This window comes from Balaenoptera musculus, chromosome 5, assembly GCF_009873245.2.
Source record: "Balaenoptera musculus isolate JJ_BM4_2016_0621 chromosome 5, mBalMus1.pri.v3, whole genome shotgun sequence".
In the NCBI taxonomy this organism is placed as follows: domain Eukaryota; kingdom Metazoa; phylum Chordata; class Mammalia; order Artiodactyla; family Balaenopteridae; genus Balaenoptera; species Balaenoptera musculus.
Genome location: NC_045789.1, coordinates 76,190,839 through 76,206,702, shown reverse-complemented (window position 1 = coordinate 76,206,702; position 15,864 = coordinate 76,190,839). Strand labels below are relative to the sequence as shown.

The window sequence follows — 15,864 nt, the reverse complement described above, 5'->3', positions numbered from 1 at the left end:
TCTAGAAAATAAGAGTAAAAGGTTATGGAGTTGGAATTTTACAGAGAAGATTTAATTCAATCCTATGTAATCTCCTAACATTTACATTAAAGTAACCTAAAATCAGAGCAACGCAGAATTTATACTGTCTTAATAAGACCTCAAAATGAACAACTACATTATTCCATTAAAATCAATGGGATATTTGTAGATATCCAAAATGGATGCAGAAGCAGTTGATAATATAGGTTCTACCTCTTATTAGATTCATTATGTAATTTTCATAACTAGTATTTAGAATTTATATGGCACTTCTTATGGAAGAAAGATCCTTTCACAGGATAAAATTAGCTTACATTTTACTCAGAAAAAGCAAAGCAAATTATCCATTTTGGCTTTTTAGAAGTAGTTATTACATTGTTTTTTTAATGAACAAAGTTAACAAAAATGCAATGAATATTCAATAAATATGGCAACACAAAACAGAATGTTTTCATTGGTTTTTTTGTTTGTTTGGTTATTTTTGGCCACACTGTGCAGCTTGTGGGACCTTAGTTCCCCAACCAGAGATTGAACCCGTGCCCTTGGCAGTGAAAGTGCGGAGTCCTAACCACTGGACCACCAGGGAATTCCCTTCATTGTTAAATATTAAGAGTTTCTATTATGCTGTTCCCTGAGTAAAAATTGAATATCTTATTACCATATTTCATCTGATAGTCATTACTATTTACTTCTCAGGTGGTAAAAATGACTACTTTTTTATTAGCATAGTTTTGACCCATAAAATATAAGCCTATAAGACTAGAAAGAACCACAATGAACACATAAATTCATGGACCCTAAGTACATTTATCTGGGTTTTTTCAATGTAGCCTGGTAATCTTTTTACTTGTCCTCTCATTCTGAGATTACTGCTCCAACCTCCACTACATCTTCTTCAGAGTAGCTGGCCTCCCACTTTCAGACAATTGAGATGACCAACGTTTCAGTCACTTTTATTTCCTGTTCCCACCAACAAAACAGTATCTTCATCCACCCTTGTTTACTTCCCTCCAGTCTCTGAGAAAGAGGCTTTCAAGGCCAATTCCTCTTCTTGTGTTTTTGATCCCATCATCTTTGCTATTTTTCTAGACTTTATTCCATCAGTTAGCCCCTTTCTTCTTATACTTTTGACCTTTCCTTCTCTATGTGATTTGTCTACCTTAGTTTATTAACATGCTTGATTCTTTATCAACCATAGGAAAAAACATAATTTTTAAAAATCACTGCTTTTGCGCTTCTCTGGTGGCGCAGTGGTTAAGAATCCGCCTGCCAATGCAGGGGACACAGGTTCGAGCCCTGGTCCGGGAAGATCCCACATGCCATGGAGCCACTATGCCCGTGTGCCACAACTACTGAGCCTGCGCTCTAGAGCCACGAGCCACAACTACTGAGACCGTGTGCCTAGAGCCTGTGCTCCGCAACAAGAGAAGCCACCGCAATGAGAAGCCGGCACACCGCAACGAAGACCCAACGCAACCAAAAATAAATTTTAAAAAAAAGTCACTGCTTTTACCCTGTGTCCCTCTCCGGTGACCACCCCCTTTATTTCCTTCTAATTAAACGTTTTAAAAGAAGAGTCTTACTCCTTTTCTACACTCTCTCACTTCTTCAATCTCCTACCTTTTGTAATTGTTCTTGTAAAAGTTATAATGGCCCCCATAATACCGAATTTCATGAGTATGTCTCTGTTCTTATTTCTCCTGTGTTTGGCAGAATTGACAGCTTACTCATTCATTCAGCAAATATTCATATTTGTTGAGCACTTACTAAGTACTGGTCACTGTGTTCGTCACTCATAATCAAGACATACACATCTTTATGGAGCTTGCGCTACTAAAACTCTTCTGGTTTTTGGTTCACCTTCTCTAAACTACTCTTCAGTGCTTCTCTAAGGCATTTCTTCCTCCACCCCTAATCAAACATCAGCATTTTGACCCCATGCGCTGTTCTCTCTACAGGCTCTTCTTGGGAGAGCTCAACTACTCTGATTTTAACTACTGCCTGCATAATTTATTTTTTTAACTTCCTGCATAATCTTAAGTTTACATCTTCAGCCCTGAATTTTTTTTTTGGCCATGCTGCACGGCTTGTGGGATCTTAGTTCCCTGACCAGGGTCTGAACCCAGGCCATGGCAGTGAAGGTGCTAAGTCATAACCACTGGACCGCCAGGGAATTCCCCAGCCCTGAATTCTTGAATATCATTCTAGATTCCTTCCTCTACTTCATCCTTCTTGAATCAACAATCAAGTCTGATCATTTTTCCTTCTAAATATTTCTCTTGGGAATTCCTTGGTCATATACCAGAAGCTGCAGGGTAAGGCCAAAAAAAAAACTTCTCCAATTAGTCTAGTGAGTTTCGGAGTGAATGGAGTGAGGGTGGAACAACTATCAAGGAGGCTGTGTACTCAAAAGAGTTCATTAAATATTATAATTACATATTAGTTATCTTTTCTTTATCAGTGACCAGGAGTTAAACATTAGTCGCCAAAAGAGACTCTCTGATATGAAAAATTGGTATTTACAATGAAAAATCAATGCCATAGATTTTTATAATATCATTGAAAACAAATATCTGCTTGGTTGTGTATTTTTTTTTTTTAATTTATTTATTTATTTTTGACTGTGTTGGGTCTTCGTTTCTGTGCTAGGGCTTTCTCTAGTTGCGGCGAGCAGGGTCCACTCTTCATCGCGGTGCGCGGGCCTCTCACTATCGCGGCCTCTCTTGTTGCGGAGCACAGGCTCCAGACGCGCAGGCTCAGTAATTGTGGCTCACGGGCCCAGCTGCTCCGCGGCATGTGGGATCTTCCCAGACCAGGGCTTGAACCCGTGTCCCCTGCATTGGCAGGCAGATTCTCAACCCCTGCGCCACCAGGGAAGCCCGTGTATTTTTTTTAAATTTTATTTATGTACGTATGTATGTATTTATTTGGCTGCATTGGGTCTTCATTGCTGCTTGCTGGCTTTCTCTAGTTGCGGCGAGCGGGGGCTACTCTTTGTTGCGGTGCTCAGGCTTCTCACTGCAGTGGCTTCTCTTGTCGTGGAGCACGGGCTCTAGGCGCACGGGCTTTAGTAGTTGTGGCTCACGGGCTCCACAAGCTCAGTAGTTGTGGCGCACGGGCTTAGTTGCTCCCCGGCATGTGGGATCTTCCCAGATCAGGGCTCGAACCCATGTCCCCTGCATTGGCAGGTGGATTCTTAACCACTGCACCACCAGGGAAGTCCCTTGTTTGTGTGTTTTTTAATGCATAATAGAATACAAATTTAAGGAGGAGGTTGACTGCAAAGGTATCTAAGATTTCTCTGGAGATAAAAATATTTCTTTGCCTTGTCCAAGGTAGATCAGTATAAAATCACAAGTAGTAACAATATCTATAAGCTACTCAATAAAGGAATTCAGAAAGCAGCATGAATTCTGGTTAAACCTGCCATTTGTTTTTCTTCTTTTATAGTTCTTCCTGTTTGACATTTCACATAACATTTTACATCTCCTATATGGCCAAGGAAATGTGCAGGAATAGTTAGTTTTACAACATAAAATAAACAAAAAATGGAACAAAGGCCTAACATATCTTTGAACATGGATAATAGGGACACACAGTTCATTTCCACAAGTTTTGTTTTGTTTTGTCTTTTTAAATACAGGCTACAGAAATCATTTATTTTCTTCTGATTTGTAAATTTCTTAAGCAGGTGTCTTTTAACAACTGATGTGTAAGAAAGACACATGAAAATTACAAGCCTAAAGTCATTTACTTGCTAAGAGGAAAATCATTCTACTTGTTAAGAAGATTCCTTCTAGAATTTTAAAGTAGCAGTGCCATGTTTTTAACCTCCAAAGTCAGCTGGGTTGTTTTTTTTTTTAAAGATTCCATTTCCTTTGCAGGCTACAACTAAATAGTGCAGAACTAAAATAGCTGCTTCGGTTGTCATCATCTAATTTTGTGGAGTAGACAGATTAAAAATGAGATAAAAATAAGACTTTAAAGACCAAATAATTACAACCATTAAATAAAGCCAATACTATTATGGGACATTAGAGTTCTGAGAACTCAGACGTTGCTTCTAATGAGCACAGTGCTAGCTAGACTTTCAAATCTTTTATATTCTATTTAAAGAGATTTACAGAAGAAAAAATTTATTCATGAAATAAAACTGAAAGAACAAGAAATACTTTTCTTTGTTTATAAAAGCTAGGTTATTGAGAAAAAACAAGATGTGGAAAAAAATCATCTTAGATCTTAACTCTTTTAATCTAACTATATATCCCAATTGGATTCAATATCAATGTAGAACACACTATTTTTTTTTTTAGAGGAATTTAACTTTTTTTTTTTTTTTTTTTTAACGAGAGTGGTTGCTTGAGGATAAACAACTAGTTGTTTTTTTTTTTAATTAATTACTTATTTATGGCTTTGTTGGGTCTTCGTTTCTGTGCGAGGGCTTTCTCTAGTTGCGACGAGCAGGGGCCACTCTTCATCGCGGTGCGCGGGCCTCTCACTATCGCGGCCTCTCTTGTTGCGGAGCACAGGCTCCAGACGCGCAGGCTCCGTAACTGTGGCTCACGGGCCCAGCTGTTCCGTGGCATGCGGGATCTTCCCAGACCAGGGCTCGAACCCGTGTCCCCTGCATTGGCAGGCGGATTCTCAACCACTGAGCCACCAGGGAAGCCCTGGAGGAACTTAACTTTTAATTTTTAAAAAAGTAACAAGAGTATAACATGGCAAATTCAGATCATCCTCTCACTTCTTTTGTGGCTTACTGTTGTTTTTATTTGGGGTTTTTTGGTTGTTATTTATTTATTTTTATTGAAGTATAGTTGATTTACAACATTGTGTTAGTTTCAGGTCTACAGCATAGTGACTCAGTATTTTTGCAGACTGTACTCCATTATAGGTTATTACAAGATGATGGGTAAAATTCCCTGTGCTACACAGTATATCCTTGTTGCTTATCTATTTTATATACAGTAGTTTGCACCTGTTAACCCCTTACCCCTAATTTGTCCCTCCTCCCTTCCCTGTCCCCTTTAGTAGCCACAGGTTTGTTTTCTATATCTGTAGAACACACTATTTTTATTTTTTTCCATTTATTTATTTATTTATGGCTGCATTGGGTCTTTGTTGCTGCGTGCAGGCTTTCTCTAATTTCCTTGAGTGGGGGCTACTCTTCGCTGCAGTGCACGGGCTTCTTATTGTGGTGGCTTCTCTTGTTGCGGAGCACGGGCTCTAGGCTCACAGGCTTCAGTAGTTGTGGCACATGGGCTCAGTAGTTGTGGCATGTGAGCTTCAGTAGCTGTGGCTCGCAGGCTCTAGATTGCAGGCTCAGTAGTTGTGGCACACGGTCTTAGTTGCTCCGCAGCATGTGGGATCTTCCCGGATCAGGGCTCGAACCCATGTCCCCTGCAGTGGCAGGCAGATCCTTAACCACTGTGCCACCAGGCAAGTCCAAACACACTATTTTTAATTTAAAGCACTGAAGTCTTAGGAAAAAGAGTTTCAGATTTCAAATAATAGAAATAGTACTAATAGTAAGAATCTGGCCAGAGAATGTGCCTGGCAACTAATTTTTTTGTTTTCTCCAAGAAAAACGTCTAAATCCAATATATTATAGATAGTTTCTTTTTTCTAGCTCAAGATAACCTTTTTATTTTGTTTTTATGTAAAATTTTTATTGAAGTAAAACAAAAATACAGAAAAGTGTATATATTTTAGTATAGAAAAGTGTATAGCTCAATTTTCACATGTGAATACACTTGTGTAACCATTATCCATACAAGAATTAAAAGAACATTAACAGGGAGTTCCCTGCTGGCTAGTGGTTAAAATTCTAGGCTTTCACTGCCAAGGCCTGGATTCAATCCTTGGTTGGGGAACTGACATCCCACACAAGCTGTGCAGCATGGCCAAAAAAACCCCAAAAAAACATAAACAGTAAATCAGAGCCTGCAGTATGCCCTCTCCTAGTCTCTACAACCCCTCAAACTACCATCATGCTGAATACTATCACCAGAAATTAGTTTGCCTATGTTTGAACTTTATACAAATGGGATTATACAGCATGGACTACTTTGTGTCTGACAACACATTACTTCTGTGAGAATTTAAACATATGCTTGCATGCAGGAGTAGTTTCATGGATTTTAAACACAGTATAGTATTTTACTGCAGGATTATACTACAATTTATGTATCCATTCTATTGCTAATTAACATCTAGGTTGTTTCCCATCTGGGGTCATTATGAATTGCACTGTTAATACCTGTCTTTTGGCGCATATATGTATGCCTCTCTGTTGGATATACATCTACAGGTGGAATTTCTGGGTCAGATATGCATATTTTCAGCTTTAGTAAATACTGCTGCACAGTTTTGCAAAATGGCTGTACCAATTTACGTTCTGACCAGCAGTGTATAAAATTCCAGTTGCCCTAAACCCTTGTCAGCGCTTGGTATTATCAGTAGTGATAATTTTAGCCATTCTGGTACATTTTGTGTTTGAAAAGTAGAGTATACTGCTGGCATAATTAATTACTGAATGACTGGATATAAATATGGCTCACAAGGTTTCAGATGACTTGCAGCCCTTTTATGGATATCAGAATTATAAAACTCTTAATCAAGTTATCTTTCCAAAATGTTTTTAAAAATTCCCCAAGACCTAATATAGTAGTGTTATATTTATATAACAGGAAAAGAAATGCTATAACACTGAGGTATTTAAATAACTATTATGGGAAGTTAATCTGGTAGAAGAAGAAAGGGTAAAGCACAAACAGAAGCTACCACACACACAGAGGGCTTTTTTTTTTTTAATTCTAAGTCTGATTCAGATATTGGTAAATCTGTGATGTTAAGTGGCTACTAATCTATGGGTACTTTTTCATGGATTTCTATTCATAGGTCTATAAATAGCAGGCAGATTTATCTTACAGAGACTTCCCCTTCTAAAGATCACTTAAAGACTATGGTTATAAGACTCTTAAGACTAAGAGTCTTATAAATAATAAAACTTTTCAGAAAAAAAAAGAAAAGAATATATTAATGTTGGAGAGAAAATGTTACCCTCAAATTTTCAAGTGCTTCTCTGTATGTCAAAAGCATAATATCATGAACTCATTTTACAGTGAAAATTTTTAAAAATGGAACCCTGCTTAATAAAATAGAGGCATATTTTCCTAACTATGAGTTCTCTAAATTCACAGAAATTTTGAAATTCCAATTTAAACAAATTTGTGATACTAAACACTGAATATGAAAGACACCATTTATTCATCCAAGGTTTACCTGATATAAATACAATCACCCAAAAATATAATACTTACATGAATTAATATTATAAACATCTACAGTTTTAAAATTTTTACAGATGTCACTTTTTAATTGTACTATTACCATATGGTAACCATACTAACAAACAAAATTAGAAAGTAGAGAAGATAAGAAAATTACCCATAATCTCACTCCACTAATATAACCATTATTAATATTCAATATACTTTTTTCTAGGCATTTTCCCTGGGCATATTTGACATAATTATAATTGTAATGTTCATAATATTGTGTATTTATGTTTTTTTCATTTAATTTCTTATCAGTTGAAGTCATAGAATTTTATATTAAAAGTAAATTACTTAGCAAAAAGAGTAAGAAAACAAAGAGCATAAGAACAAAGCATTGTTTAATGTGGTTTACCTCATAAATAGGAAGTGTAGGAGAGTTCCATGCATTGATTCTTGATTCATTGACATCAACAACCGTTACCCTGATTTCAGGGCACATATGAGCAATGACACTACATGTGGGTCCTCCAACATAGCCTGCACCGATGCAGCAGATCTTCTTAATTTCAAACATGATTGTACTAGAAGGGAAACAGTTAAGACCGTCCAACTATTGAGAACAGAAAATTTAAAGAAATCACACTGCACATTCATCACCCTTTATAAAAACTGTCAAGGTGACAGATACTGGAAAGATTTCCTACATGCACACGCATTAAGAATTATGAAAACAATGATAATAAAAAAATAACGTTCCAACTGGATGACCTAGCCTGTTCTCAGCTGTACCAGCATGAAACATGGAAAAAATTATAGTAACTGATATTACTAAAGAAGTGTCACAAAGATTATAATGACCTAATATAGAAAGTCAAGAAGCAAAATAAAACCTTACTTAATCTTCTAACACCCTAGGGTAACTTTGATTGCTGAGGGAAAATCCAAGGGTGAACACACCGGTGCAATTCTTGCTTAACTAAATGCTGGTGTACAAAGGTCAGCTTTACAACAGGTTTAGACTAAAATGATAGATATTAAGATTAGTTCCTGGGGCTTCCCTGGTGGCGCAGTGGTTGAGAATCTGCCTGCCAGTGCAGGGTTCGAGCCCTGGTCTGGGAAGATCCCACATGCTGTGGAGCAACTGGGCCCGTGAGCCACAACTACTGAGCCTGCGCGTCTGGAGCCTGTGCTCCGCAACGGGAGAGGCCGCGACAGTGAGAGGCCCGCGCACCGCGATGAAGAGTGGCCCCTGCTCGTCGCAACTAGAGAAAGCCCTCGCACAGAAACGAAGACCCAACAAAGCCAAAATAAATAAATAAATAAATAAATAAAAAAGATTAGTTCCTAAGTCCAGAATTGGCCTCTGAGATTATATTCCCTGCACAATTTGGTTTCAGCAATTCATTTTTAGGTACTGGACAATGATCTTAAACTCTATTTCAACTTTAATCAGAAACCAGGAGATGGTTAAAAGAAAGTAATTTCTGTAGTTAGCAAAGCTGTTACACAGATTTTGATGGGTTTTTCAAAAACCAGTGAATTGATTCACTCGAATCAAAATGACAAGGGACTGAGTTATATGTAAGAATCTCAGTTTATTCAGTAATGATAACGAGAACTGTCAAACTGATAAGATTCTTAGAATTTTTGTCCTAGAGAGTTTAAGAATTTGTTAGTATATTCCTGCATGGATCAGAGAAGGTACTCTGGAAGGCTGATCTAATTACAATGCCTGGCAAGTACATCCCTATTATGAAAAAAGATACACAAAGCACATAATTAAGATGATCCAATTCCCTTTGGTCTGAATCTGTATTAATCAAACAATGCTCTAATCTTCATTGGTTCTCTGGGTAGACTTCCCAACTGGAAGAGAATGAGCTGACAACCCATACAAGTATCCTGGTCTGTGTTAATAAGCAAGTAATCTGGCTTATAAATTGATCTTTAGTAGTTATGATTAGCAGATATCAACTCATAGAGTCTGATCTCTAATGACTTTTTTTTTTTTTGGCCGCATGGCTTGTGGGATCCTAGGTCCCCGACCAGGGATCGAGATCAGGAGTCGAAAACCAGCCCCTCCTCCCCACCCCACCCCCACCGGCAGCACAATAGCGGAGTCTTAATCACTGGACCGCCAGGGAATTCCCTCTAATGACTTTTTAATAACCTAAAAGAAATGGAATTTTAGTAAACCAGTAAATATGAACAGAATTTGGAATCTAATGATTCCCCAAAAGAAAGAAATAGTCTTAGCAATATACATACAAAGAAATATTTTAAATGTATTCTTATTTTGAATAGGTAATAATTCATATGACTCAAACATTAAATCTGGGGAACTCCTTGGCGGTCCAGTGGTTAAGACTCAGCGCTTTCACTGCCATGGGCCCGGGTTCGATACCTGGTCAAGGAACTAAGATCCCACAAGCCAGGCAGTGAGGCCAAAAAAAAAAAAAAAAAAATTCATTAACTCTCTATAACAAGGTAAACACTCAGAAGCCACACACCTACTCCATCCACATCTACTTTGCTACCCTCTACTTTGCTTCTACAAGCAACCTCTTTGTTAGTATTCCAAGATACACCTTAGCAAAAACACTGAGCCTAGAAAAATTTACGTTTAGCAACCATATATCTTTCTTCACCCTTCTTCTGCTTTTCAATTCTGCCCTTCACACTCTCCAGGCCTCAAGTGCCCTATACATGAGGAGAATGCATGGGGAGATAGACTGCACTGGGATTGCTAAGTGGCTAAGACTGAGCCGGATATTCTGAAAAGCTCCCACCTGTGGGAGGGACAGCTGGCCTGGAGCAGGCTTACCAAAGATGTGTCTCCAGCATTCACTGCTGCTGTCCCCACCTCTACAGCAGACAAGTCTTGGCATCTGGTTTCAGAAAAACTGCTTCAACTTGCTTCAGGCTTATTCCCTTCTTCTCACTCATGAAAAATTAATATTCCCAATTTAAGGATTTACTGTGTGGGCACAGCAGAGAATTTGGCCATAGAATAATATAGGTCCTGACACTCAAGTACTTAACAATATATTCAGAGAATAATTCAATTGAAAAATGTTTATTAAAGACCCCACTATGTAACAGCCACTATTGTTCTATGTACTATAGATACAACAGTGAACATGACAGATACATCTCCTACCTTTACATTTATATTCTAGTAGGAAAGCACACAAACAAAATAATGGCAGTTGTGGTAAATTCCACATAAAGGAAATAAACATGTAGCTAAAAGAGAAAGATTTTATGTGGGGAAAGGACTATTTTAGTTAGGGTAGTTAAAGAAGGACTCTCTGAGAAGGTGACTTTTAAACTGACTTAAAAGATAAAATGGAGTTAGTTGCATCCAGGTAACATGGTTAAATTACACAAGGCAGTATAATCAATTAAATGACAAAATGAGGGGTAAAGTCCAGAGGGGGGAAAAATCAAAATAAGAAAGTATCTATATCAAGGCAAATGTAAAATCTAAGCTTGGCCTAAAGAACGAGTAGGATTTAAAAGGAAAGATAAGTGGGGAGGGCATTCCAGTTGACAGGAAGGAAATAAATAAGGACTTATATACAGAAATGAGTCCAGGGCTTCCCTGGTGGCGCAGTGGTTAAGAATCCGCCTGCCAATGCAGGGGACACGGGTTCAAGCCCTGGTCCGGGAAGATCCCACATGCTGCAGAGCAACTAAGCCCGTGCACCACAACTACTGAGCCTTCGCTCTAGAGCCCGTGAGCCACAACTATTGAGCCCACGCGCCACAACTACTGACGCCCGCACGCCTAGAGCCCGTGCTTCGCAACAAGAGAAGCCACTGCAATGAGAAGCCTGCACGCCGCAACTAGAGAAAAGCCCGCATACAGCAACGAAGACCCAACACAGCCAAAAATAAAATAAATAAATTAAAAAAAAAAAAGAAATGAGTCCAAAGAAGTGAGATCTGCCTAGTTGCATAAAAACGTGGGTGTTAAGAAGTAGTGAGAGGTAATAATTGTCTCAGAGTGGAAATGAATTGGAAGTGGATCTTGAATGCCCCTTTCAGGAAAGCATGACCATAAAAATCCATGAGGCTATAATTTAATAACTTCAGGTAACACAGCTGAAAGTAACCATAACAATCAAGGCATTAATGTATTAGCTAAAATCTAATAAACTCCACTGAAGAAAAAAAAGGGGGAGGGGGCAAAGGGAATGATCAGCTTGGAGCCTGGAAAAGGGGCATTAAGAGTAAGAATGATGGAAAAAGTCTTAAAAAAAAAAAAAAGAATAAGAATGATGGGCTTCCCTGGTGGCGCAGTGGTTAAGAATCCACCAGCCAATGCAGGAGACACAGGTTTGAGCCCTGGTCCGGGAAGATCCCACATGCCGCGGAGCAACTAAGCCCGTGCGCCACAACTACTGAGCCTGCCTGCGCTCTAGATCCCGTGAGCCACAACTACTGAGCCCCCATGCCACAACTACTGAAGCCCACGAGCCTAGAGCCCGTGATCCGCAACAAGAGAAGACACCACAATGAGAAGCCTGCACACCGCAATGAAAGAGGAGCCCTTGCTCGCCGCAACTAGAGAAAGCCCATGCACAGCAACAAAGACCCAACGCAGCCAAAATAATTAATTAAAAAAAAAAAAGAATATGAATAAGAATGACACAGTGTTTATTTCAGCGCTTCTAAAGAGTGACACAGAATCTGGAGGTCAGAAGTTTTCTGGTTTCAGAGAGGTGGGGCAAGAAAAAAGCTTTCGCAATGCTTGGATGGCATATTCCCCCCAAATTCTTTGTTCTGATTCCACTATGCCTTATGAGTTCAGATTGCCAGGAATCATAATACTAGAAAGGGATGGCCTGGATTTGAGACATAAGTATTCCAGACACTGGAATAAAGTTTCCCTACTGTAATAGCAAGTTTCCATTCTAGAGTATCCATCAGTCTCTTATGAGCTTAGTCATCATAAGTTACCTAAAGCCTCATTAACCCTTAGGTTTGCGGGAGGAAAAAACAAAAATCAACCTTCCAGATCTGCAAGGCTGAAGATCAAGTCCTGAACTGATGAACCTGGACTACCACTCACAGTAACCCCTTACTGGATAGGTGGCCTCTCTAATCAAAACCAGTATACCTGGAATACCTAAAAAGTGAAATCTCAAAGGATTTTTGGACCAGAGGATCTTGTGGTGTTACCACTTAATCCATAGCCAAGAGGTTATAAGGGCAGCCTACGCCCTCAGTCTCAACCAGAACATGGGTGAACCAGAACATGGGTTGAGCCCATGATGAACTCTTGGGCTCAAGAGTTTTATAAGGTACTCACAGGCTAACACTTCTCTGCTGCTGTTCACCTCAGCACCTAGAACGGTAGGCTCTCAATAAATATTAATTGAATGAGTAACTCAATAAGGGCCTATCTTTTTGAGATGAAGACTGGTATTTGAATATCTTTATCTCAGATGCTCGATCAGAGTATTTTTGCAGACTGTCCACAATCCTATCAATCTTTCTTCTTTAGGTAGAACTTCAGCACGTCTTCTCAGAGTTACTTATCTACCTTGGTTGCCACACCATATTCAGCTTGCCTTTCAGACGGCAGCTGGGGTAAACTATTGATGGCAGGTGGGTCTGTAGTATAGAACTGCATGTGTTTCAGGGTACCCCTGCGTTGCTCTTTCATATGAGGTATGAAGTATGGCTCGCAAATGACAATGGGAAAATTACTGAAGAAGCTAGATGTACAATCTGTGCAAGTCCAAATAAATTACCACTTGGAAGTTTCAACAAGATCTTCAATAAGCTTTAATATGGAGCTTGGTACAGTGTTAGTGATATACTTTGCCTGACACAGATATCTTCTGATTCTATTTTCTATTTCTACTTTACCTTCTGACCCTCTACTGTGTTGTCAGGGAAATGGGAATGTTTGCTTACTGAATGAGTCAGTTTGAAATGAGTTTTTACCTCTGTATTTTGGGAAAGTCACAGCAAACCAGGCCATTCCAAAACTACTTTTCATCTAAAATTTTACAAATTCAGATCAATATTTCAACCTAAAAGATGCGGCTAACAAAGAGCGAAGCTCCTATTACAATCTAAACTGAATATAATCCCTCCACCTCCACCCCTCTTCAGTATACTCTGTATAATTACCCAGTATCTAAGGCAATGGACGTTATAGCTGGATACATCAACTTCACACATCATCTTAGACATTTCCAAAAATTAAATACTAACAGATGCCTGACCCGGGAAAAATACTTAATCAGTGAGAAAGACTGTTAACCGCATATCTAAAGGGTATCATGTAAAGCTGTGGAAATAGCAAGAGAGAAGATGGATTATGCTTATTGGTTACAGGTTTTATGTTGGAGAAAGGAGTAGTACAGCAATAGAAGAAATGAGATCCTTTCAATCAGGGTTGTCTATCCCTTACCTTAAACCAGATGCTCGGCACTAACAAGCACATATCAGAGCAGACAGTAACCTCTTTCATTTCCAGAATCACCCCCCGCTCCCCGCATCTCCCAAGAAACAGACCAGACTACTGTTGTCCATTTCACAGGGGATTTGAAGAAACTCAAAGACTCACTGTGTCTTTGAGGGCAGGCAGTCAATGAACAGCTATTCCTCTGTATATCCCTGAAAAGTTCCCTACCAGTGAATCCCTCTTTTCTATATATCAGAATTCTCGACCTTACTCAATTATTTTCCTATATATAAAGAGGCATAATTTTTCAAGGTCTCACACAAACGCAATCTCCTGAAGCACCCAAGCAAGGCCTTCCCTAACATGAAATAAAGCCATTATATAGTGTGACGGCCAACAATGGATTCCAGGACAGCCCATACAGATGTCACGACAGAATGAATGTCTTAGGATTTCGCCTTCAGAAGGGCTCTCTGGTTCCTTTGCTCTTTAGTTTCTTAAGAAGGGAGACCAGCGACGTGAAGAAAGCAGCAGCCCTCCATGTGAGCAGATTCTAAACACAAACAAAAGACTATGATTTTGAGACCAAAATGGGGTCCCTGACCAGAGGACCACTTCCTCTGGTGGACGTTCGGCTTTCAGAGGCGCCAGGGAAATCTCATTTAAGTCGGAAAGTGAGGAAAAGCAGAAGCAGAAAGAGAAGCGGTTGGAAGACTCGCGAGTCTTGAATTAAAAGCCCACGCTCTCCCTCTTCCAGGGCAGCAGATCCAAAAAACTATTCCCGCCCAGAGCCCAAAAGAGGAGATGGGGGGTCGTGACACTGGGAGCCTGGGACCGAGCGCAGGGAGCGACTGGAAGCAGCGCGCACACCCCGCCCGGCTCCTTCCACATCCCGCCGGGACCCGGGAGCATCCCCACGGGGTGGCGGAGCCAGCCCGGGAAAGGCGCTTACCCACTTCCAGGCACAGACAGCGGTAACCGCTCCAATCCCGACCGCTCGGACAGCTCCTCGCTCTGGGCCGCGCAGCCGCAGCTTCAGCACTCGCGCCCTGCTCCGTGTGCTCTCCCCTCAGCGCACACCCCTCTCGGGCTGCCAAGCACCTCACCGCGAGTCCCGGGCCCGAGCCCGTATTTAAAGGTTTCCACCCGAGAAGGCGGAGGCTTCATTCCCCCGCAGCCAAGCCCTCCCGGCCTGTGCCCTCCGCTGCATCCCTACTCCCCCTCCCGCCACTGTAGGCCGGGGCCCGCCCCTATTTCCTGCCGGGCCCAGGGGCGGTGGATGCGGGGGCGTGACTAGTCGTCGCTGGGAGGGGCGGGCCCCAGCGGGCCCCACCCCCCCCGGCCGAGCCTGGGCGAATCCGCTCAGGCCAGCTCAGCGGCCCCGCCCCTGCCGCGAGCGGCGCTGGGCAGAGCTGCGTGCGCCGCGGGTCGGCTAAGGACTGAGGGCTAGGCGCCTGCTTAGGCCTAGGTCAGGTTGTAGTTTCCTGGTAGTCCAAAGCCTGCTCTTGTCGTCTGGCCCCCGCTTCCCTCTCTGTGTCCCCATCCTGCCTCACAGCGCTGAGGTGGTGCCGCGTGCGCGCCAGGTCAGCCATACTCTGGGGCTGCGGCCCAGGGGGACCGGAAGGTCCAGGCCCCCTTTCCGGTCTCCCCAGCAGCTTAGAGGGCCTGCCTCGTCTTTCGGCCCCCTAGACCCTGTGGATCAGACGTGGCCAGCGGCTTACTCCACTCCCACGCCTTCCGGGCCCATGGGTCCGCCGCACCCTCCGGGCCCGCGGCCCAGGGTTTAGTCAGATTACCTCCGACTCGCCGCCTCTGGGAAGGAGGCGCCTTACGTCAAAAGGATGCTGAGTCCCGTCATGACTGGACCAGTTAGTGATCCCCGTCCTGATCCCTGGGTAGAGAAGTGGGACAGCCCTCCAGGCACATTTTCCAAATACTCCTGCCAAATTCGGGATCTGAGATGTCTGTGCATGATATATAGCAGAGAGCATGCAAGATGTAAGTGCCGCCTAAGAGGAAGTGAAATTAACGTATGGAGTCTCCCACTTTTAGTGAGAGCAGTTCTGTTCCTGTTTCCCCACTCCAAGGTCATCTTAAACGTCACATTTAAAGAAAGCATAGTTATGACTTTTTATTTCC

The 15,864-nt window shown here is 41.4% G+C and overlaps 1 protein-coding gene across 1 annotated transcript in view; it reads right to left on the bottom strand.

The window, feature by feature from the left end:
* Positions 1 to 14,938, bottom strand: part of UGDH (UDP-glucose 6-dehydrogenase) — a 29,431-nt gene extending 14,493 nt beyond the window's left edge. The window contains 3 exon segments of the mRNA XM_036852373.1: positions 7,714 to 7,882; positions 14,148 to 14,278; positions 14,678 to 14,938. Coding sequence (XP_036708268.1) covers positions 7,714 to 7,875 — 162 coding nt within the window. The 5' untranslated portion in view covers positions 7,876 to 7,882; positions 14,148 to 14,278; positions 14,678 to 14,938.
* Positions 14,939 to 15,864: the final 926 nt, after the last annotated feature.